Genomic DNA, 25477 nt, shown 5'->3' with positions numbered 1-25477 from the left:
GATGATAGTCAACAGAAAATGGGACAATGTATTTTGCTTGCTAAAGCGTGCAAACAAAGGACAGAAAATGATCAGACTGAAATTTCTCAGTTTCTTTTGAGTATTACAAATATGTTTTTAAACTATATTTTGTAAGGTGAATACGTTATTCCGAGTACTGTCAGTAATCTGCTTGACAGCTGAATTCTCAGGTATTTGTGTCTGAGTGGTTGGGGAGGAGAAATTATTTTGTGAAGCACATCCCTGGGGAGGAGATTGCGATGTCTGTTCAGGATTGAATTGTGTCTGCTGAAGAAGTCCTAGTAAAGCTTAAAGTGTGCTTTTATTTACAAACTACCACTGCACATTTTGAAGTTGCCCAGATATGCATGATACAGTCATGTAGATGAAGCTGTGATAATTTCCCAATGATTAAAGTCCCCTATCACAATGATGGTTTATTAGATTTTTTAATATAAATGGCATTAGACAAGATATTGTGAATCCTGTGCTGTGCTTTTTATGGCACATTAGATGTACATTGTAATTCTCTAACTGTATTTAACATAAGCTCCTTACTCTTAATTTAAAATGACAACTGCCTTTGTTGACTAATTTGATCGTCCTATTGCTGTAATTCAGTTTCTCAACCGTTGTCTCACAGTTTATTTGAGAAGAATACCTCTGAGCACCTCGAGTGGAGCTCGCTAGCATTGGCTTTTTCCTTTTGTGAGGTAGAAATGTAGTTGTGTTTCATGAAATTAACTTTATACTTAGTTTGCCTGTGCAAATGTCACTGAATTGCAAAATTGTTGGTTCAGTTTTCAATGCCATTACTGCACCAACTGGCATCAGGGAATTTGTGAAAGGAAGAGATGTTTTTCTGTATCCTGCATTTGGTGTGACTTCTCAAACAAGTATGTGATTGTTAGGTTATAATGACTGTTCTAAGTGTAAAATGTGTACAATTGCTATAAATGAGGCATTTGGCGAATACAGGTTTCTATCACTTTGGTGAAGAGGGAAGTTATCACAGATTTGTTATTAACGCTGCTCAATATAAACTTGTTTTAACTATGGTATTCGGTTGTTGGAAGCATAGGAAATGCTTCTAGGCTGATTTGAAAAATTACAGATGTTATAAAATGACCTTTAAAAAATCTGGGATGTTTAAGTATGCATGAAACAGATTAAATGCAGCCAAAAATACACAAGGAAATGAAGAAAACTGGAGGGGGAACTCATTAATACAGGAGTAGTAGCAGATGATTGGAAAAGACTTAATGTTAAAAGGTCAAACATGATCTTGGAAATTATAAGCTGTTAGTTTGATATCTGGTAAGAAAAATATTGGAGTTTATTATAAAAGAGACAGTTGAACATTTAATGAGAACGAAGGATCTCATTGCAAACCCAAATGGGTTTGTTAAATACAGGTCACGGCAAGCTAATTTATTGAATTACTTCGGAATGTTAATAGAATGGCTGCGTAAGAGTGGATGTCTAGAATTTGAAGGCAACGGAGACTTGTAACTAAACTGGAAGTACTTGGGATCCAGGATGATTCTGTAACTAGCCTTAAACAATAAGAAACAAAGGGTAGAGGTCCTTATTGAAGAGCTGTAACCACTGGAGTAGTCTGTGCTCCAGTTCCTGGAATATCTATTCTCAATGTTTGTCCTTGATGAATACATTAAAAGGTGCCTAAGTTTGCAGATGACACTGAGTTGTGTGGGAGTGCAGGATGTGTCAGGGAAAGGGATAAAATTCGGGAAGCTCTGTAGAGACCTAGCAACTAGCCAGATGAATTGTAAATTGCATTTAATATTGAGACCTACGCTATTGACATTGGTAGTAATAAGGACAGGTGTGCTTAAAAATGAAAGGTATATACTATTAACATGAGTCAAGTTAAAGATCTGGGTTTAGTAGATGACTGAACATTGGAATTATGTCACAGCATATAAATAAATACAAGGAATGATTGACCCTATATAAAGCTCTAGTGCCAATACCCTATCTAGAGGGGCTGGAAAGGATTTCAGAAAGGACATCAAAATGGGTTATAGGCATTAAATTATAGACTCATGAAGAGTGGCCAACAAAGTTAAACCTCTTACTGCAAAAAGGTTAAGGAGATTAAGACTTTTTGTGAATTAACAAAGGAATCAATAATAAGCTGGATATAGACAGGTACCTGTACCTTGTGCAACATTAGACTAGATCCAGTAGATGATTATAAACAGAAGGACCATTGAGCTCAATCTAGCATAATCCTGGGAGTAGTGATTTATGGAATATACCGCCCCCCTATCTTAGTAAATGGTGACTTAATTGAGGCATTCAAATTGGGTTGGATGAATTCCTGATTCAGCAAACAGCAGAAGGATATGACAGGAGGTGATAGAAATGGTCCGATCAGGTCCTGAAAAGGGATCTGGACTACTGAATGAGATGGCTGGCTTTTTCTCATGTTATTAGAACTTCTTCTGTAAAGAGTGTTCAAAGTATTTTAAATTTAAATGCTGAACAAACCTAAAAGAGTGTTATCCTGGTAATAATGTTTTCCATGTATTTATTTAAACTCTAAAGGAAGAAATATTTTCTAGATTTGCATACATTATGAATCAACCCTCTTCTCTTTGGACCAGAGGTCTTTATATTTGTAATATATAAAAATGTAAAATATATAAAGAAATTGTTGCAATTAAGTAGAAACAAGGTTTTTAGCAACTGCAGTAAGTAAATGTAATCAGAGCCTTTAGCCCTTCACCTAAAATGACTCATTTAGATAACTTTTTAATTCAATTGTTGTTGACTGTTAATGACAGTGGACATTGCTGCATTTTACTTTAATGGCTAAAATTGTATGCTGGGATTTGATTAAAAAAGGAATAGTACTTGGCATTCATTTAAATTAATCAAAATTATGTATTCGGGCATTGGCAGCTACTTATTATCATATACAAGCTTTTAGAAATTTGATGTGACATTTAACAAGTGGAAACACTGAAAACCATCTGGAATAGCAGAGGCTAGAGTTGGATGGCATTTCAATTATGCAATATTTTTATTGCAAAGACGATTGTTGGTTTTTTAAGTGGAAGAGTGGGTAGGTATTTGCCAACAAACACTTCATTAGCTCTATGAATGAAAAGTAGTTGTTAGACTGCACAGCAACTTGACTTGATTTCAAACTCGTGGCCAGAAATGGAGTGATTCCCCTGATGCTCAGCCCAAAGCAGTCGTCCTCGCCATTTGCAGAGCATTTAATAAAGTATGGCTTGGTGGCATTATTGCAGTGCAGGACATTTGTTTTATCACCGTTTGGCCTTGCCCTTTGGCATCCCAGCGCGAATTTTAAAGGACTATTTGTGCTCCCAGCAACAATCAGCATTTGCTTTGTTTGCCATCTGCCCTTGCTAATTGAAGTGCTGAGGAAAACATTTTTTTTGTAATTTCTGAGAGTTCTTGGTCTCGTGGTGTGTCTGTGGCGGGAAAATCTAAAGGTGAATTCACCTGGGTTGCTCTTACTTATCAACTAGCAGACAGTTCAGAGTCGCATTAATGGAGGCTTAGACACAGATCATCTGTCCGCTGCCTTTGGGGAACATGTGTGCGTGAGATAATATACAAATATGGAGTAGGGAGGAGAGAGACAAAAGTGGCTGCAGATACTTTCCAACATTTGAGGGTTTTTTTTGATTTTTTAATTTAATACTTTTCCTTTATGTTAATAATAACACAGAGGGACACCTGAATGGCCATGCGATCAGTAATGACAGTATGTAAGCATTAGATCACATCAGATAGTATATTTCACAAATGCTCGTGCTGGATGAGTTGAGCACCTAGTCAGAGGCTGGCAATCCTGTAGAGTGAGGGGCTGCAAAAAGATGAAAGTGACCAAGTCAGGTTTACCAGTGATTAGGCCCAGTGTGCAATAAATGGGAGATAAAAGAAATAACTCTCGTCTGAGTGGCAAACAGCTTTAATTTATATAGCGCCTTTCATGACCCTGGGGCATCCCAAAACCAATTTTGAAGTGTAGTCGTTGTTGTAATGTAGGGAAATGCAGCAGCCAATTTGCGCACAGCAAGGTTCCACAGACAGCAGTGAGAGAAAGGACCAGGTGATCTGTTTTAGTGATGTTGATTGAGGAATAAATATTTTGCAGGGACATGTGAGAACTCCCCTGCTCTTCTTTGAATCGTGCCATGGGATCTTTTACATCTACCTGAGAGAGTAGACAAGGCCTTGGTTTAACATCTCATCCGAATGACGGCCCCACCGACAGTGCAGCACTCCCTCAGTACTGCACTGAAGTGTCAGCCTGGATTACATGCTCAAGTCTCTGGAGTGGGGCTTGAACTAGAAATTGTTTATAAAGCTTCCAACCCATCATACCATCTGCAGCATATATTGAGGGAGGGAGGTTCCAGTGGTGCAGAGGCACAGGGATATGCTGTCTGCAGCACAGTGCAGAATCTGAAGCTCGCTTACCCTTGGGTAGTTGCTGGTACCATTTGGTGTGGAGCCAAACATATTGCTCTCCCCAATTGCTGTGCTTTAATGTCACTTTATGTCTGTGACTCCTACCCCCAGTATAGTTCTCAAATGATTCATTCAAATAAGAATGGAGTAAAAAAGGCATTTGACAGACGAGAAAAAAGTTGGTTTGGTGATTTCAAATTTCTTGATGTTATGATGAGGCTTTTCAGTGCATGAGTGAAGTTGAAGCCAGGAGATTGATAAGTGCGTTGTATTTGCATCTCCTAAAATCTGAAATTTGCCTAGTATAGTTTGTGTGGATATATAAAGCTATCTTAATTCTAATTTAAATCCATCAAAGTGATGTGCAATATGTAATGATCCTTGACCTTAATATCTATAACAAATTAAACATTGATAAAAGTAATTGGAATTTTTGTTTCTCTCCATTGAGACCCAAGTTTTAATTTTGCTTAAATGTCAGCTTGTACTACTTTAACATTCATTAAGCTTTTAAAATTGTTTCAACTTTCAATACAAATTTCCTTGGTGGTAATTTCTTATAATAAAGCAATGTGTTTACATGTCAGTCTCCTGCTGTGCTCTTTTTTTGTTTCCTTTTGGTACTGAAACATCTCTTCAGTGTGTGAGCTGCCTACAGTGAGTTGCTTTCTTTTCTTTCCATCCTCCCCCTTTTCCTCATCACCCCTACTGGGAAATCATTTTTCTTGGCGTGTCCCTCTGACTGAGTGTTGTCACTCAGTTGCTGAGTGTATTGCTACCAATGCACTGTAGGAAAAATTGCACTTCAACCAATATACTTTAATTGTGACTGTCTTGCGTTACTGTTAGCCTAAGATTATACTGCACTACAGGATATCTGTTGTACTGCGGGCTATGAATCGCATTCTGCCCAGCAGGAGAGAATTCTGCCAATATGTGCTTGTGTGCATAAACCGAGCTCCACTCCCCAGCTAGTAAATTTTTAATGGTTTCAGAGCCAGGCCAGGAGTGTTTGCTTTCTCAAGATATTGAAGATGCTACAGCACATTTATAATGGTCTACTTTAGTACTTTTAGGACATCTTAAAGTGTTTCACAACCAACAAAGTATTTTTCAAGTGCAGTCACTGTTGTAATGTAGGAAAAGTGGCAGCTAATTTGCACGCAGCAAGCTCCCACAAACAGCATTGAGATAAAGGACCAGATAATCTGCTTTTTAGTGATGAGGGATAAATTTTCCTATTCTCAACACTGACCTGTCTCAGTGGTAGAGGAATAAGGAAACAAACAATGGGAATATAACATAAATGGGAATAGTGTACAAGAAATGAGGCATCTAGTGGGTCTTGTAGGAAACCCTTTAATGCCATCAGCACAGTGTGCAGTGATGGTGAAAAGGATCTTGGGACGTATGGCTTGAAGGACAGAGCACAAGTTCAGAAAGTGATTGTTCGCTTGCATGAAGATTGGTCCAGCTCGAAGTTCTGGGAACCGCATCATAGGGAGACCACTCTGAATTGTAGGAAGTACAAAGGAAGTTGATAAACGGGATTAGGCATTTGAGCAATGAGGAAAGACGAAAGATACTAGGGATATTTACAATGGAGGGAAAAAGGTATTTTTAAAGTGACCTACTTGATGTATTTAAGTTGGAGAAGCATGAACTAGATCCCGAAGCAGTCTTCCAGTATTAACACAAGCTCCAGGGTGAGGGGACATGGGTTCTATGTTAGCTGAGAAAATGTGAATGCACAGTTTAAGATATTGGCCTAGAAATTCAGTGGGCTGCGCCACCCGTTAGCGCCTTAAGAGGGCGCTAAGTGGGTCAGAAGCCACTGGCCACGCCTCCCGCTAAATTCAGCGGGACGCTAATGGCGGTGCTAGCCGTTAGCGCTGCGCTGCCACCGATGACGTCATCGGTGTGCGCAGAGCCCCGCTAACGCCCCGATCACGATATTTAGATGCGCCCCTTGATTTAACGCCGGGCGCTATTTGCGACTGGTTCAGGGGGGCCTACCTGCGGCGGTAGAGGCGCTAATTAAAGGAGCGGTGCGGGGCGGTCATTTTTTTTGCTGGCCACCTGCCAGCACCTCTCCGCGCTGCCGTCCCCGGCCTCTTGAGCCCCCCACCCCCTGCGGCGTGCTGACTGCGTTCCAAGAGCCCGGCACTTCTCCTCGGTGCCGGGCTCTTTTGCCGGCACTCGTGATCCTTGATTGCGCTGCACAAGGCCCCTCCCCTTTAAGAAGGGGAGGAAGGCCTGCAGTACCGCAGCGCGCCGTGCCGCAGCGATATTCAGCTGCAGCACCCCAAGAGGGATGCGGGGCGCCTCCAGTAGCGCCGCGCTTCCCTCTGGGGTGTGCAAACTGAATTTCCGGCGGGCGGCCGGGGCGCTACTTTTAGCGCCCTGGCGAGGCTGGCGCCCCAATCGGGGCTATAGTGAATTTCTAGGCCATAAAGTCTACAGACGGAGAGTGATGTATGTATGGAGTAGGGTACCGGGAAGGCATAGAAGCAAGGCATGTTATAAATTTTAAGAGGGTGATGTCAGGCTGGTCTATTGAAGAGTATTGAAGTTAAGTCGGATAAGAAGGCCATGTGTAACCTTTGGGCTGCCCTGACTGAGAGAGATGGTCACTTTTGGTTCTGTACAGTGTGCATTCTTAAAGAAAGTGGGACCAGAGTGGGGTGGAGGCAATGTTCTAGTACATCTAGTGATGTGTCCTGGATAAATGTAGTCCCCTAGATCTTGCTTGATTGCCTTATGGAGTTGTGGAGAATTTCCCAGAGTTGTTACTGGAATTGGCCTTTTTATTTTGCCATTTTGGTCCAATTGCATTGATAAGCTTGATGGTCTTTTCTTACCTTTTTATATGTTCAAATCTCTCACACCCTCAGTACTATATCCTCAGTGTTACACAGCTCAAAGTACTCCCTCCAGACACAGCCCAAGCTTAAAAGGACGGAATCTATAATTGTACTACTGGTTGTTTTTTAAAATTCTCATGCACATGTACAAATTTCACACACACTTTTACTGAAATCCTAATGACAGTATTAGACTACTTAGTCTAAGTTAAGAATACAAACCCATGGCCTACAGCTTAGTGGCACTGTTGAATTCTATCATAATATGGTAGTATTTTATGTTAAGTTTGAGAGTGATTTAGTTAAGTCCGAAACTAGGGTCCTAAACCTGAACAAAGCAAACTACGTAGGTGTGAGAGGTGAGTTGGCTAAGGTAGGTTGGGAAACTAGATTAAAAGATATGACACTAGAAAAGCAATGGCAAACATTTAAAGAAATAATTCATAATATGCAATGAATAGAAACACCACGGGAAAAATGGTCCAACCGTGGCTAACGAGAAGTCAAAACGGTTTATTCATGCCTGGGGAGAACTTCTTGCGTCCCTGCGCAAGACCAAAACTCCAACGAGCCTCTCAAAGTCCACACAGTTATACAAAAATTAAGGCCCTGCCCTAGGGGTGGGGGTAAGCTTATCAGCATATACAGAGTTATAGCTAAATTGCAATTATAAAACCGTGACATTTCTTCTTCCTGCCGCCCCCAAATCCCACATTCCAGTTATCAATTGGTCCCATCACATCCTGTGACTATGGGCCTCATTTTAATTGCTTTACAACCATCTAATTGCCCGTAGCCAAATGGTGTTGCTCGTTACATGTTTCCTTAAGATAACAGTCCTCGTTAAGGTGTGCAAAGCACAGATTTTGGCCTCGTCTCGGGTTACTCCTGCGAAGCAAGCACATCCTAATTAGTCCCACTATACTTTGAGGAATGCAACCCTGTTGTAATTTATAACAAACGACTTCTTCCTGTGTTATCTTGTATATGTGCCGCCTCGCCTGGCTGACCAGACATCCTCTCTAATCTTTCCACGAGTTGCTCTGCAGTTTAATCTCTCGGCAGTTGAAGTCACCTAATCATGTTTTTAAAACTTAGCTGGGTAAATGCAATATACAGACCTCTATATCGTTTAACTCAGAGTATGAATTAACCCATTACCTCCACCTTGTACATGGGTGTTGCAATTGAATCCTGGTTGTCCTGCCTTGTTACTCACAATTTTAATATCTTCAGTTCACCAGACTGATTCCTGGGGTGGGGGGATTGTTCTGTGAGGAGAGATTGAGTCGACGACTCCTCTTCTTTGGCAGTCCCTCGGAACTGAGGATGACTTGCTTCCACATTAAAAATGAGCTCGCAGGTGACTGATGAGTCCAATGCGGGACCTACAGTCTCTGTCACAGGTGGGGCAGACGGTGGTTGAAGGGGCGGGTGGGTGGGGTGCTTGGGTTGACATGCGCTCCTTGCGCTGCCTGCGCTTGGCTTCCGCTTGCTTCCGGCGAAGAGACTCGAGGTGTTTGGCGCCGTCCCGGATGCTTCTCCTCCACTTTGTGCGGTCTTGGGCCAGGGATTCCCAGGTGTCGGTGGGGATGTTACACTTTTTCAAGGAGGCTTTGAGGGCATCCTTGAAGCGTTTCCTCTGCCCACCTGGGGCTCTCTTGCCGTGCCGGAGCTCAGAGTAGAGCGCTTGTTTCGGGAGTCTCGTATTGGGCATGCGGACAATGTGACCCATCCATCGGAGCTGATTGAGCGTGGTCAGAGCTTAGATGCTGGGGATGTTGGCCTGAGCAAGAACACTGACGTTGGTGCGCCTATCCTGCCAATGGATTTGCAGGATCTTGCAGAGGCAGCATTGGTGGTACCTCTCCAGTGCTTTGAGGTGCCTGCTGTACGTAGTCCATGTCTCTGAGGCATACAGCAGGGCAGGTATCACTGCTGCCCTGTAGACCATGAGCTTAGTGCCGGGTTTGAGGTCCTGGTCTTCAAACGCTCTCTTCCTCAGGCGACCGAAGGCTGCACTGGCACACTGAAGGCGGTGTTGGACTTTGTCGTCGATGTCTGCCCTTGTTGACAGTAGGCTCCCGAGGTATGGAAAGTGGTCCACGTTGTCCAAGACCTTGTCGTGGATTTTGATAATCGGGGGGAAGCACTGTGTGGCGGGGGCAGGTTGGTAGAGGACCTTTGTCTTACGGATGTTTAGTGTAAGGTCCATGCTCTCGTATGCTTCGGTGAAGGTGTTTACGATGGTTTGGAGTTCGACCTCCGAGTGAACGCAGACGCAAGCATCGTCTGCATACTGTAATTTGACGACAGAGGATGGGACGACCTTGGATCTGGACTGGAGGCGACGGAGGTTGAACAGTTTCCCGTTTGTTCTGTAAATTAGCTCCACTCCAGTATAGGCCTATATTCTCTGTAGTTTAGAAGAATGAGGTGTGATCTCATTGAAACATGCAAAATTCTTACAGGGCTTGAGAGGGTAGATGCAGGGAGGATGTTTCCCCTGGCTGGGGAGTCTAGAACCAGGGGTCACAGTCTCCGAATAAGGGGTTGGCCATTTAGGACTGAGATGATATGAGAAATTTCTTCACTCAGAAGGTGGTGAATCTTGAATTCTCTACCCCAGAGGGCTGTGGAGACTCAGTCGTTGAACATATTTAAGACAGAGATCGATAGATTTTTGGATATTAAGGGAATCAAGGGATATGGGGATAGTTCAGGAAAGTGGAGTTGAGGGGGAAGAACAGCCATGATCTTATTGAATGGTGGAGCAAGGTCGAGGGGGCAAATGGCCTACTCCTGCTCCTATTTCTTATGTTCTTAGCCCAACTGAGTGGCATGACCAGACCACCTATTGTGTACTGCACTGCAATGACTGAAATGGAACTTTTATATTTTTATTTCTACTCTGCACGGTCATAAGCAAACTTTTATTTTAACAAATGCCAAGTTTTGCCTCCACCCGTCCTTTAGTGATGAAGGTAATTCACAACATACTGTATTTGAGCCCTCTGAAGCCATTATTCCTTTGCAGTAAATGGACTGTCAGTCCTGTGGATTCTGTTACTTTATGCGCTCTGTTGCAGTGGCAGTTGCCAGCTGTTAATTGGTTCCTGTTTAAAATCGTTTACTTGATGTGTGCTGGAGTGGTTATTTTGGTTGGTATGTGTATAGTCTGTAGTCATTTTGATCCAAGAAAGAAACAGGTTATTTTTAAATTAGTGGTTTATGTCAGTGGTGTACACTGTGTGTTTTACTGTTTAGGTTTTAATTTTCCCATGATAGTCATTTGTAAAGGGAAAAAAATTGGACATCTCTGCTGCAATGATGAAGTGTGCAAGATATGCCCTGGTGGTAATTCTCATGAAACAAAATAAATTTGTATAACCATTTCTTCTGGTATATTTTAACATCCTTTCAGTATTGCACATTATTCAAGACTGAGTGAATAAAACATGCGAGCTAGGATGCAATTTTTTCCCCTGATTTTTCTCTGCTTGGTCTGTGATGGCTCAGTAGTGTAGCTATTTCAATTGCTTTAGTTTTGGAGTCAATTCTGTCGGGTTCACAAAATGAGATTGAACATGATCACCGTGTTGCCCGCTGTAGTCAAAAATAGGTTAATGTGCACAGCCATCTCGCGATTCACCTACAAGTGTCCGTAGGGAGCGCCCGTGGATAGTTAAGTGACAGCAGCTTGCAACTGCGTTTTTTAAAAACTCATCCAGCTATTAAAAAAAAGAAAGCTAAGTTGACCGTAAATATTTGATCCTTCGCACTAAGGAGGAAGTGAAATACACCTTATATGCAATCTAATGGTGCCTCATTTGTCAAAAAACTGCCAGTATACCAAAATAACTCTATATCCGGAGATGTTGCAGCACACGTTGTGAACTGTTTGATTAGGACATCAATAACCTGCATTTATATAATGCCTTTAATGTAATCAAACGTACCAAGGCACTTCATTGGAGCGTTATAAACAAAATTTGACAACGAGCCACACAAGGAGATATTGGGACAGGTGAGGTAATCGTTTAAGGAGCATCTTAAAGGAGGAGTGAGAGCGAGAGAGGCAGGGAGATCTAGGGAGGGAATTCTAGAGCTTAATGCCCAGGTGGCTGAAGGCATGGCTGCCAGTGGTGAAGTGTGGAAAACTGGGAATGTGCAGTAGTCCAGAGTTGGAGGAGTGCAGAGATTTCGGAAGGTTGTAGGGCTGGAGGATAGGGAGGAGCAAGGCCATAGAGAGATTTGAAAATTTGGATGAGAATTTTAAAATCGACGTGTTGCTGGACCGGGAGCCAATGTAGGTCAGCGAGCACAGGGGTGATGGGTGAACGAGGCTTGTTGCAAGTTAGGATACGGACATACAGGACAGCTATGCTGCGACATGAGAAAGATCTTTGCTTCAGTCATTGGTTGTTCAGAAATGAGAAACTCTAGTGGTTCAGTTGTGGGAGCTAGTTGTGTATCCCCCTAGCTGATTAACCAGTCATTCCGTGGAAGTGTTGTTGTGTTGGAATTCATGTTCACTGGTAAAATCCTACTCTCTGGTAGGAAATTGGCATTTATGAAAGAGTTTATTGGCTGAGTGAGTGGTTGCTGATCAGCTACATTAATATTTAATTCCTGTATCGTACAAAATTAATCAGGCCAGCCAAGCATTTTTCAGCTACAATTATTTATTTGCGTGTGGCCTTTTGGGTGTTCTGACATAGCCAGTGTGGTCCCTTTACTCACTTGAATATGATACGAAGTCTGCAGGCGTCAAACAAGCAATTTTTTTTTGCTTTGTAATTTTGTATTCCAAACATCAAGGATTTCTGAAACTTATTTCTGTTGCAGACACTGAATCTGCCGAAAATAGACACGCACATATAATGCTGCATTAGTGGTGAATTAATGCATGAGACAGCAGTACTATTTGGATTGTACAGCAAGCTGTTAGAATGGAAATGCATAAGAGATTTTCTTACTTTTTTTTAGTTGTTCACGGGATGTGGGCGTCGCTGGCAAGGCCATCCCTAATTGCTCGAGAAGGTGGTGGTGAGCTGCCGCCTTGAACCGCTGCAATCTGTGTGGTGAAGGTACTCCCACAGTGCTGTTAGGTAGAGTGTGCCAGGATTTTGACCCAGCGACGATGAAGGAACGGCGATATATTTCCAAATCAGGATGGTGTGTAACTTGGAGGTGATGGTGTCCCCATGCGCCTGCTGCCCTTGTCCTTCTAGGTGGAAGAGGTCATGGGACCTTCTAGGTGGAAGAGGTCATGGGTTTGGGAGGTGCTGTCGAAGAAGCCTTGGCGAGTTGCTGCAGTGCATCTTGTAGATGGTACACACTGCAGCCACGGTACGCCGGTGGTGGAGGGAGTGAATGTTTAAGGTGGTGGAAGGGGTGCCAATCAAGCGGGCTGCTTTGTCCTGAATGGTGTTGAGCTTCTTGAGTGTTGTTGGAGCTGCACTCATCCAGGCAAGTGGAGAGTATTCCATCACACTCCTGACTTGTGCCTTGTAGATGGTGGAAAGGCTTTGGGGAGTCAGGAGGTGAGACACTTGCCGCAGAATACCCAGCTTCTGACCTGCTCTTGTAGCCACATTATTTATGTGGCTGGTCCAGTTAAGTTTCTGGTCAATGGTGACCTCCAGGATGTTGATGTTGGGGGAATTGATGATGGTGATGCCATTGCATGTCAAGAGAAGGTGGTTAGGCTCTCTCTTGTCAAGGGAACTAGATGTAATATCTCCAAATTTGCAGATGACACAAAGCTGGGTGGGCGTGTGTGCTGTGAGGAGGATGCCGAGAAACTCCAGGATGATTTGGACAGGTTAGGTGATTGGGCAGAAGCATAGCAGATGCAATATAATGTGGATAAATGTGAGGTTATCCACTTTGGTAGCAAAAACAGGAAGGCAGATTATTATCTGAATGGCAATAGATTGGGAGAAGGGGAAGTGCAACGACACCTGGGTGTCCTTGTGCACCAGTCGCTGAAGGTAAGCATGCAGGTGCAGCAGGCAGTTAAGAAGGCAAATGGTATGTTGGCCTTCGTAGCGAGAGGGTTTGAGTACAGGAACAAGGATGTCTTGCTGCAGTTGTACAGGGCCTTGGTGAGACCACATCTGGAGTATTGTGTGCAGTTTTGGTCACCTTATCTGAGGAAGGATGTTCTTGCCATGGAAGGAGTTCAGCGAAGATTCACCAGGCTGATACCTGGGATGGCAGGAATGATGTATGAGGAGAGATTGGGTCGATTGGGCTTGTACTCGCTGGCGTTTAGAAGAATGAGAGGGGATCTCATTGAAACTTATAAAATTCTGACAGGACTGGACAGACTAGATGCAGGAAGAATGTTCCCAATGGTCGGGGAGTCCAGAACCAGGGGTCATAGTCTAAGGATAAGGGGTAAGCCATTTAGGACAGAAATGAGGAGGAATTTCTTCACCCAGAGAGTGGTGAACCTGTGGAATTCTCTACCACAGAAGGCAGTAGAGGCCATTTCATTAAATGTATTCAAGAAGGAGTTGGATATATTTCTCAAGGCTAAAGGGATCAAGGGATATGGGGAGAAAGCAGGGACCGGGTACTGAATTTGGATGATCAGCCAAGGGGCCGAATGGCCTACTCCTGCTCTATCTTCTATGTTTGTTGGAAATAGTCATCGCTTGTGTGGCACAAATGTTACTTGCCATTTATCAGCCCAAGACTGAATGTTGTCCAAGTCTTGCTGCATGCGGGCACAGATTGCTTCATTATCTGAGGAGTTGCATATAGAACTGACACTGTGCAATCATCAGCGAACATCTCCACTTCTGATCTTATGTTGGAGGGAAGGTCATTGATGAAGCAGCTGAAGATGGTTGGGCCTAGGACACTGCCCTGAGGAACTCCTGCAGCGATGTCCTGGGGCTGAGATGATTAGTGTTCTGCCCTCGCAACGCGGTTCTATGCAGAGCTAGACAGATAGCGAACAACTCGATATCTTCCAATAAAATCACAAGGCTTGACTTTTCTTGTAACGCTTTACTGAACGATTCTAATTGTAAAACTGAAATACAACACAGAAATGGAAGCACACATTAGTATACAGGCGCATAACTGATATGTATACACAGATTTAGGTACGCCTGAGCAACACAGTACATTTAGTAAACTGGGAGGCATTCTCTTTAAATTAGCCCTGTACATAGTGTATGAAAATACAGCTACTAGTTAATCAGCTAGACAGAGAAAAGTTACAACTAAACATTTTCTACAACATACAGTGCACATTAATCATCCATAGCATTCTAAAATACTTACAGACAAACAATTTCCAAGACTCAAGCATGGGGACAATACAACTGCCCGGAGCCTGTGCTGCTGTAGGAGCACCGTGGTGTAGGTCTGTGTCCCAGCGAGGACTCCACGAGGACTACGTAGCAGTCCTGTGGGGAGCGTGATGACCTCATCACGCTCGGTAGCGTTGTCCGCGCTTGGGGCGTCACGTGATGCGCGTGGTCGCGTTTCTGGCCGTGGAGGCCGAAGTCGGGAGCGGGAGCTGGAGGCCAGGCTGAGCCGATGCTTGCCGCGGGAGCGGAAGATCGCGTCGCTCCCGGCGGCTGGTAGATGCGGCCGAAGACGCTAGGCCGGGCTGTGCCGGCAGCCTTTCTGGAAGGCCGAGTCGGGCCGGCAGCCGCCTCACGCACGTCACGTCGTACGTGCCGTGACGTCAGCACGCTACATTGTACGTGACGTGACGTCAGCACGCTAAGGCGCGTCTTAAAGGGGCAATGGCCCTAAAAGGTAAGTTAAAGGGGCAACGGCCCCAACAGGTAGGTTATACATATATAAGTAAGTTAAATACATACAGTGAGGTTAAGTTAGAGGGAGAGGCAGCACACTCCCCGCTTGATACAATTCCATTGTACCACTACAGATACAAAATAAACCTGAAGAAAACGTCCTTTGGCTGCAACATACTCAGAGTCCGTTCTCTAGGTTACTTCAGAAAGGAGGATCTCTGAGACTGGCCTCAGAAACACTTTGATAGGCCCCTCCTTGACAATCTTCACCTCCACCTTGCGGACCCTCTTGTCCCTGGTCGGCAGAGTTTTGACAACCAGGCCCACTGGCCATTCATTTCTGCGTGCTTGGCTGTCTTTCAGCAAGACAACGTCTCTCACTTTGACGTTTGGCTTGTCTTCTGTCCATTTCCTACGGCTCTGTAGGGTGGACAAATACTCTCCTCTTTGCTTGGGGAATGTCTGTCCCTCTTCAAGACATTTGAATTCCTCCTTGAAGACATCATGCTGGACAGAGCGAATGATCACACCTTTGGCTTGTGAAGGCTCACTTGTGCTGGATACTTCTTTAGAACATTTCCATCCTTTGCATTCTATGTTGTCCGAATTCCCCTTGAAGGATGCTGCTACATGAATGAGTCGGGCTGTGGTTCGGCAGAGTGTTCTCCAGCTTGAGAATCGCTCGAAGCTTTGTGAGCCCAACTGAGATTCTGAGGCTTTGGTGACCAGGGTCATAACTTCAGGCCGAATCTCAGTATCAGCTTCAGGCTCCACAAGGGTGAAGGGATTGGACTCCGGAGTCTCCTCTGTGTTGACATTAGACAGGAAAGAGGGGCCCGAGAACCAACTGCTTTGCTGTAGGTGTGCTGCTGGTATAGACCTGGTAGCATGGTCTGCAGGGTTCAGGTCCGTGGGGACATAGCACCACTGGTCAGGGTGAGTGGATCGTCTGATACGAGTCACCCAGTTGGAAACATACACGTAAAACCTTCTTGTGGAGTTGTGGATGTAACCAAGTACAATCTTGCTGTCCGTGAAGAACTTGACGGCGCCCACATCGATGTCAATCTCGTCTCTGATCAACTCGTACAGTTGAACAGCCAACACAGCTGCACAAAGCTCGAGACGTGGAATGATGTCAGCTGCTCTCAAGTAGGCCACAGCTCCTATTGCTACTGTGGAAGCGTCTGAGGAGATGCACAGCTCTCTTCTCTGTGTTGAAGACAGCGAGCCTGGAATGTAGCACCTCTATGTGCAGGTCTTCGAGAGCCTTCAAGGACTCCTTCCCTAGGTTCCATTTTGCTTCTTTTTCTGGGAGTGGAGCATCCCACTCACTCTGATCCGATGAGAGTTCCCGTACTAATGCTTTTCCTTGCATTGTTATGGGAGCTACGAACCCCAAAGGGTCGTACAAACTGTTGACTGTGGACAGGACGCCTCTCCGTGTGAATGGCCTTTCTTCGCGGGACACCAGGAACGTGACGCTGTCTGTTTCCAGGTTCCAGGAGAGCCCCAGGCTCCGTTGAAGGGGGGGAGGATCCACTCCAAGGTGCAAATCCTTCAGATCCTTGGCACGGTCCTCTGCAGGGAAGGCTTCCATCACCTGTCCACTGTTCGATGCTACCTTGTGTAGTCTCAGGTTGTGCTCTTTCCATGACCAACAACTTTCAGGACGGCCATCTAACTCCAGAAGGCCCGAACTCAACAACTCTCGGCGGATAAGGCACCCAGCGAGGTCCTGTGTACCCTGTGGCTCGGGTGAGGACTGCTTGGCTGGATTGGCCGAGTGCTGTGGAGGTCTCTGTAGGTAAGTCTTGCTTGTTTCTTCTCCTTTAAGCTCAGTGTCTCCAAAAACAGGCTGTTTGCTACTGTGTTGAGTAGCTGGTTCTGCGTTGAGATAGTTGGATGTTTCCTTGGAGAACAATTTGGAGTGTTGTTGGACACACTCACTTGTACGTTGCACTGGACTGAGGGGCTGTCCCAGAACATATGTTTCCTGGCTGGGCTCCCCGCCTTCGTTCTCCTCACCTTCTTCATAAGCTGCGGCTTTAGCTTTAGCGGCAGCTCTCTGGCTTTGGAGAATGTGGAGACTGGCAGCGAGGTCAGCTCTCTGCTTCATAACCCTAGCTTCTTTTTCAGCAAGGGCCAATTGAGCCTGGGCAGCTTTTGCCTTGGCACGTGCTTTGGCGGCTGCAGAAGCTGTCGATGACGACGGTCTGCTGGACTGCCGAGATGATCTAGTGGATACTTTAGAGGACTGTGCTGTCTGCTTCATCACACTAGCGTCGAGGTCAGCTCTCAGCTTCATCACACTAGCGTCGAGGTCGGCTCTCTGCTTCATAAGGTCCGCTTCTTTTTCAGCGAAGGACAATTGAGCCTGGGCAGCTTTTGCCTTGACACGTGCTTTGGCGGCTGCAGAAGCTGTCGATGACGACGGTCTGCTGGACCGCCGAGATGACCTAGGGGATACTTTAGAGGGCTGTGACTTGGCATCGTTTGCTAGGAGAGGCTCATGCTTCTCGCTTGACTGGTCGACGTCCTCTAGGGTATATTGTTTTCCTGAGCGTAGACTCATGGTAGCTGAGTGGTATCTTCCTGCGCTTGAGCCCGCTGTGCTGTTGTCTTTTTACTGTTCTGCCCTCGCAACGCGGTTCTATGCAGAGCTAGACAGATAGCGAACAACTCGATATCTTCCAATAAAATCACAAGGCTTGACTTTTCTTGTAACGCTTTACTGAACGATTCTAATTGTAAAACTGAAATACAACACAGAAATGGAAGCACACATTAGTATACAGGCGCATAACTGATATGTATACACAGATTTAGGTACGCCTGAGCAACACAGTACATTTAGTAAACTGGGAGGCATTCTCTTTAAATTAGCCCTGTACATAGTGTATGAAAATACAGCTACTAGTTAATCAGCTAGACAGAGAAAAGTTACAACTAAACATTTTCTACAACATACAGTGCACATTAATCATCCATAGCATTCTAAAATACTTACAGACAAACAATTTCCAAGACTCAAGCATGGGGACAATACAACTGCCCGGAGCCTGTGCTGCTGTAGGAGCACCGTGGTGTAGGTCTGTGTCCCAGCGAGGACTCCACGAGGACTACGTAGCAGTCCTGTGGGGAGCGTGATGACCTCATCACGCTCGGTAGCGTTGTCCGCGCTTGGGGCGTCACGTGATGCGCGTGGTCGCGTTTCTGGCCGTGGAGGCCGAAGTCGGGAGCGGGAGCTGGAGGCCAGGCTGAGCCGATGCTTGCCGCGGGAGCGGAAGATCGCGTCGCTCCCGGCGGCTGGTAGATGCGGCCGAAGACGCTAGGCCGGGCTGTGCCGGCAGCCTTTCTGGAAGGCCGAGTCGGGCCGGCAGCCGCCTCACGCACGTCACGTCGTACGTGCCGTGACGTCAGCACGCTACGTTGTACGTGACGTGACGTCAGCACGCTAAGGCGCGTCTTAAAGGGGCAATGGCCCTAAAAGGTAAGTTAAAGGGGCAACGGCCCCAACAGGTAGGTTATACATATATAAGTAAGTTAAATACATACAGTGAGGTTAAGTTAGAGGGAGAGGCAGCACAATTAGCCTCCAACAATCACAACCATCTTCCTTTGTGCTAGGTATGACTCCAGCCAGCGGAGAGTTTTCCCCCCGATTCCCATTGACTTCAGTTTTACTAGGGCTCCTTGATGCCACACTCGGTCAAATGCTGCCTTGATGTCAAGGGCAGTCACTCTCACCTCGCCTCTGGAATTCAACTCTTTTGTCCATGTTTGGAATGAGGTCTGGAGCTGAGTTTCAGGTTATACGTGCTGATTTCTACCTTTGTCACCTGTTAATAGGACTTCACCAATGGATTTAAAAGTATTTTTGTGGCATATATGGGGATTAACGTTAATATTTTCTTTCCTGAGCATATTCCCTTCAGCAAATGACTGCCTGATTTACTTGCTCAAATTAATACTATAGTCTCAATTTCCCAGTGAATGAACGATAAGGCTCAGAGACATCTTCCTGTTGTAGCACAGCCTAGTTACCCAACAAAACATACCTGATTTCCAGTGATTTATTTTCTCTTTCTCTTTTTTTTTCACCCCTCCCCCCTTTCCAGGTAGGTACAGGATTTCAACATCTGCTTTGTGGGTTTTGAATAGCATGATATAAAGGAGTTGAACAAAATTTAATTCAGTGGACAATGGTACCTGCTAATTATTTTCCCTTGCACATCCTTGATCTTATCTGTCTCTACATATTTACCTTGATTTCTCACTCCCTCGTGCCATTTATTGCCCCCTGCATGCTTTTCATGATCCTCCTAAATTTATGAGCCCTCATTTCTTTCTGCTCTATTTTCTTCTAAGATAGCACTGCTGTCACATCCAAAGCAAAAAGAAGCTTCAAGGAATGCTATTGAGAGGGCTGCTCGTTCTAGGCTCCAATGCATTGCTATACAGGGCTCTTTCAAAGCACAAGGGGATGACTGGGGTAATGCTGCCCTCCCATAACACGTTTGAATATTACACCAAGAGATTAGAAGGTAGCAGTGCTGCTTTTCCGACACATTGGGAGGGATGAATGGGAAGGAGTTCTCATGCACATGAAGTGGGGGAAAATGGCCTGGTTCATTGGGCAAACAGCTCATCACTGAAAGTACAGTCTGAATGCTTACAGCCTGTGAGCACCTGATCTTGAATCAAATAATTAAATCTGCAGGTATTGGGAGCTTCAGCACAACCATATTTTGGTGTTTGGGTAGTGTACTCTTCAGTTTTTCTTTAAATATAAGTACATGTTGTTGGAAAAAAATGTGAGCTTGCACAACAGTAGATATAATAGTCAAATTCTTCAATTGTTTTACAGTCACCTCTTTGAAGTATGGACAGTGGGACCGAAAATAACCTCATTAAGAGACGGTTTGTAACTGAGACTGAATTAGATGAAAGACGCAAACAAAGACAGGAGGAGTGGGAAAAGGTTCGGAAACCTGATGATCCAGAAGGTACAGTAGTGTTCTGAACTGCTCTCGTGAGCTGTGTCTTGTGGAAAACCTGAGTTTGCACCTTTTAGAGAGAATACAAATACCACTGTTTGCACCTTCAAATTTACCATTTCAGGAGTTTGCTGTCCCATTTTAGGTACTCCTTACCTCCAAGTAAATCTGTACCTCTGTTGCTATTTGTTGATAAAATTCTCACCTTATTTAAATTCTATTTCGCTATTTTGCCATAATTATATTCAGTGCTGCATTTAACAAAAAAATAATTATTGTGATTATTAAGCTGGTTTTGAAACTGTAGATGCATTTTTTTAAGGAAGTAAGGTAAAGTGGTAAGGACTAAATTAAAGTACCGTAGCAAGAATAGGAGAGAAAACTGGTTAAATCCCCTCCCAAACAGTTGCAGCTTTAGGAATAACGACGAGCAATATGTTTTCCTGAGTCTATTGGGTGCTGTTACTGTTTTATAACATTGCGGGGTTGGAATCTTGTGTTTCTCTGAAGGCAGCACTGCTGTCCACCGCTTCATCTATATGTGATTCTGGAGCCAGAGAAACATCGCTAGTTGGTTTTCTTCCTTGCCTTTGGAGGGAGGTGCCGACAGCACTGGAGTTATTTCCATTGACACTGCCATTCTGTTCTGGTGGGCTAAACTTCCACCCAGCACTTCAATTTACAACGTTGTCTGTGTGCATCGTTCCCCTTTGACAGCAGGGTGTGTGTAACTTTTGAGCAACTATGCACGTGCAAATCTCGCACATCCTGGGGTTGGGGCAGTGTTGTCATCGGTCTCCGAATCCACCCTGCAGTATGGACGGGGTGAATCCAGAACTTGGGAAATTGGATCACAATATAGAACATTGCTTACGTTGCAAGTGGCTCTATAGTATAAATGGATTATGATTGACGACAGGAAGCCATTGGAGCAAATGCTGTAACTTTCTGATGCGAGACAGCTTTTGCCACAATCAGTTCACAGGCTGATTGCAAGGGCAAAGCCAGCTGCATGCACTGTACACAATAAGTTTTCACTCCTAGGCATGGCAAATCAGCTGTTGAAGTATGATTCGTGCTGCAGCAACTGATTTGCTGCCCTAAGGGATCTGGCTGGGAGGTTGCTACAGTCCTATTCACGACTGGTTCTGGCTGCAGTTTATACCCGATGCTGCTGTTTTATTCAGGAATGGAATTCTCTGCTTTGGCCCACAAGTAAGAATTTGCGGTCTCATGATAGACCAGTAATTTCTAACCACAGTCGAGTCTACTCCTGGAGCAACGCAACAATCTTGTGCTGTGTCCAATTCTGGCCACTGAAACACAAGAAAGACATTCAAGCCCTGGTGGCGGTTCAGAGAAGAGGCTGATCCCTAGTGTAAAAGGACGGAGGTACGAGGAAAGACTGGGGAAGTCTGAGCGTTTCGGCCCTGAAAGGAGATCCCCGTATTTACCATGTGCCATCTCACAAAACCATGCTGAAAAAATTTGAAATGAAAATGCTTGGTAATTCTTCAATACGATGCCTGTTGAGCTCTTGTATCATCTGGAGAACAAATCCCCAATAAAATGCTTTCCTTTGTATTATTCACAAACTTCTTCAAATTGCCTGCATTTGCTGTTTCCTGTTTTGAAAAGCTGTTTTGCAAAACAGCCATCTTTTGCTTTGTTAAGAGAACAAAACCCTTTCCAAGAATTTTGCAGAGATGCATTACCCTTGTTACCCACAGATAAAGAAAACTCAGTGACTGATCTGAATTTAGACTCTTCTTTGATTTTGGTTTCTTGAGTCTGTAAACTGCTCCCCATTCATTTGTTGGCTTCTGTCATTAATGCTGTGAATCTTCAGCTGAAAAAGCAGAGTTTAGACTGTGTTCCACAGCATCAACACCGTTGTTGTCTTGATCATGCAGGAAATCCACTGCAGGGCTCAAAGCAGTTCAAACTGAAAGAGTGCCTTCTTGCACTTTAGTCTTTAGATTTAGGTAACTAATGTCTAGTTGCATAGTTAGGACGGTTTGCACCTGGGCAGGGCCGGGACCGATGTCCTAGGGGGAGTGTTTGCTAGTGCTCTGGGGGAGGGTTTAAACTAAAATGGCAGGGGGTTGGGAACTTGAGCAGGGAGACAGAGGAAAGGGAAACCAGGATAAAAGCAAAAGATAGGAAGGAGAAAAACAAAAGTGGCAGTCAGAGAAATCGACAGTTTAAATCAAACATGGCCACAGTAAATAATAATTCTAATAGGTCTAAGAGCGTTAAAAAAACAAGCCTGAAGGCTTTGTGTCTTAATGCGAGGAGCATTCGTAATAAGGTGGATGAATTAGCTGCGCAAATAGAAGTAAACGAATATGATTTGATTGGGATAACGGAAACATGGCTCCAGGGTGGCCAGGGCTGGGAACTCAACATCCAGGGGTATTCGATATTCAGGAAAGATAGGCAAAAAGGAAAGGGAGGTGGGGTAGCATTGCTGGTTAAAGAGGGGATTAACACAATTGTAAGGAAGGATATTAGCTCTGATGATGTGGAATCTGTATGGGTAGAACTGAGAAATACCAAGGGGCAGAAAACGTTAGTGGGAGTGGTATATAGACCACCAAACAGTAATGCGGAGGTTGGGGATGGCATTAAAAGGGAAATTAGAGAAGCATGCAATAAGGGCACAGCAGTCATCATGGGTGACTTTAATCTACATATAGATTGGGCTAACCAAATTAGTAACAATACTGTGGAGGAGGAATTCCTGGAGTGTTTACAGGATGGTTTCCTGGACCAATATGTCAAGGAACCAACTAGAGATCAGGCCATCTTAGACTGGGTATTATGTAATGAGAAAGGATTCATTAGCAATCTTGTTGTACGAGGCCCCTTGGGTCGGAGCGATCATAATATGATAGAATTCTTCATTAAGATGGAGAGTGAAGTAGTTGACTCAGAGACTAGGGTCCTGAATTTAAATAAAGGAAACTATGATAAAACAAAAAAGGTGACTCAACCGTGGCTAACAAGGGAAATTAGGGATAGCATAAGATCCCAGGAGAGGACATATAAATTGGCCAGAAAAAGCAGTAAACCTGAGGATTGGGAGCAGTTTAGGATTCAACAAAGGAGGACAAAGGGATTAATTAAGAAGGGGAAAATAGAATATGAGAGTAAGCTTGCAGGGAACATAAGAACTGACTGTAAAAGCTTTTATACATATGTGAAGAGAAAAAGATTGGTGAAGTCAAGCGTAGGTCCCTTGCAGTCAGAATCAGGGGAATTTATAATGGGGAACAAAGAAATGGCAGACCAATTAAATACATATTTTGGTTCTGTCTTCACAAAGGAGGACACAAATAACCTCCCAGAGATGTCGGGTAACATAGGGTCTGATGAAAGGGAGGAACTGAAAGAAATCAGTATTTGTAGGGAAATGGTGTTAGGGAAATTGACGGGATTGAAGGCCGATAAATCCCCAGGGCCTGATAATCTACATCCTAGGGTACTTAAGGAAGTGGCCCTAGAAATAGTAGATGTAGTGCTGATCATCTTCCAACATTTGATGGAATCTGGAACAGTATCCATGGATTGGAGGGTAGCTAATGTTACCCCACTATTCAAAAAAGGTGGGAGAGAGAAAACGGGGAATTACAGACCGGTAAGCCTGACATCGGTAGTGAGGAAAATGCTAGAGTCCATTATAAAAGATGTATTACAGAGCACTTGGAAAACAGTGACAGGATCGGACAAAGTCAACATGGATTTACAAAAGGTAAATCGTGCTTGACTAATCTACTGGAATTTTTTGAGGATGTAACTGGTAAAATAGATAAGGGAGAACCAGTGGATGTGGTGTATCTGGACTTTCAAAAGGCTTTCAATAAGGTCCCGCATAAGAGATTAGCGTGCAAAATTAAGGCACATGGGATTGGGGGCAAGGTATTGACTTGGATAGAGAACTGGTTGACAGACAGAAAGCAAAGAGTTGGAATGAACGGGTCTTTTTCCGAGTGGCAGGCACTGACCCCAGCTATTCACAATATAAATGAGCTAGACAAGGGAACTAGATGTAATATCTCCAAGTTTGCAGACGACACAAAGCTGGGTGGGCGTGTGTGCTGTGAGGAGGATGCCGAGAAACTCCAGGATGATTTAGACAGGTTGGGTAATTGGGCAGAAGCATGGCAGATGCAATATAACGTGGATAAATGTGAGGTTATCCACTTTGGTGTCAAAAACAGGAAGGCAGATTATTATCTGAACGGCAATAGATTGGGAGAAGGGGAAGTGCAACGAGACCTGGGTGTCCTTGTGCACCAGTCGTTGAAGGTAAACATGCAGGTGCAGCAGGCGATTAAGAAGGCAAATGGTACGTTGGCCTTTGTAGCGAGAGGGTTTGAGTACAGGAACAAGGATGTCTTGCTGCAGTTGTACAGGGCCTTGGTGAGACCACATCTGGAGTATTGTGTGCAGTTTTGGTCACCTTATCTAAGGAAGGATGTTCTTGCCATGGAGGGAGCGCAGCGAAGATTCACCAGGTTGATACCTGGGATGGCAGGAATGACGTATGAGGAGAGATTGGGTCGATTGGGCTTGTACTCGCTGGAGTTTAGAAGAATGAGGGGATCTCATTGAAACTTATAAAATTCTGACAGGACTGGACAGACTAGATGCAGGAAGGATGTTCCTGATGGTCGGGGAGTCCAGAACCAGGGGTCACAGTCTAAGGATAAGGGATAAGCCATTTAGGACAGAAATGAGGAGGAATTTCTTCATCCAGAGAGTGGTGAACCTGTGGAATTCTCTACCACAGAAGGCAGTGGAGGCCAATTCATTAAATATATTCAAGAAGGAGTTGGATATATTTCTTAAGGCTCAAGGGATATGGGGAGAAAGCAGGGACAGGGTACTGAATTTGGATGATCAGCCATGATCGCATTGAATGGCGGAGCAGGCTCGAGGGGCCAAATGGCCTACTCCTGTTCCTATCTTCTATGTTTGAGGCTTGTGGGAGGAGAAAAAGTCTTGATCTTCCTTTCATACAAAGTGTATATTTCAATATCTTGGTTGCAAACCAAAAGCCAAAGATTTTGAAGCATGTGATGTGAAAAATCCAACTTGGGATATTGCACCTGGCCAGCTCCATTCTTTCTCATTCATTGAACCTCTTTTCACCACTGCCCCAGGTTCCCTCACTAGCTTGGAGATACCAAGCTCAATTATATTACCTGACCACTGAGCGCAGTGGCTGTACTCTTGCCACCGATTCCATCGTCCTCCCTGGCCACTGCCTCTTGTTGAACTAGACTGTTTGCAACCTCGGTGTCATGTTTGACTCCAAACTGAGCTTCCAACCCCATGGCCCGTCCATCAC

At 44.5% G+C, this 25477-nt stretch overlaps 1 protein-coding gene across 11 annotated transcripts in view; it reads left to right on the top strand.

Moving 5' to 3' along the window:
- The window catches only part of psme3ip1 (proteasome activator subunit 3 interacting protein 1), a 138602-nt gene that overhangs the window by 17404 nt on the left and 95721 nt on the right, over positions 1-25477 (top strand). For 9 of the 11 annotated variants that reach the window (XM_085991247.1, XM_085991240.1, XM_085991236.1 and 6 more), the window contains one exon: positions 19992-20130. In XM_085991247.1, coding sequence (XP_085847373.1) covers positions 20007-20130 — 124 coding nt within the window. In that variant the 5' untranslated portion in view covers positions 19992-20006. Of the gene's footprint in view, positions 1-694; positions 714-761; positions 897-19991; positions 20131-25477 lie in introns of those variants that run through there. The other 2 variants (XM_085991244.1, XM_085991241.1) reach the window with 2 other exon arrangements.

This window comes from Somniosus microcephalus, chromosome 6, assembly GCF_052327205.1.
Source record: "Somniosus microcephalus isolate GS21.2 chromosome 6, FLI_Smic_1.0, whole genome shotgun sequence".
Lineage (NCBI taxonomy): Eukaryota > Metazoa > Chordata > Chondrichthyes > Squaliformes > Somniosidae > Somniosus > Somniosus microcephalus.
This window is presented reverse-complemented; position numbering and strand designations above follow the sequence as displayed.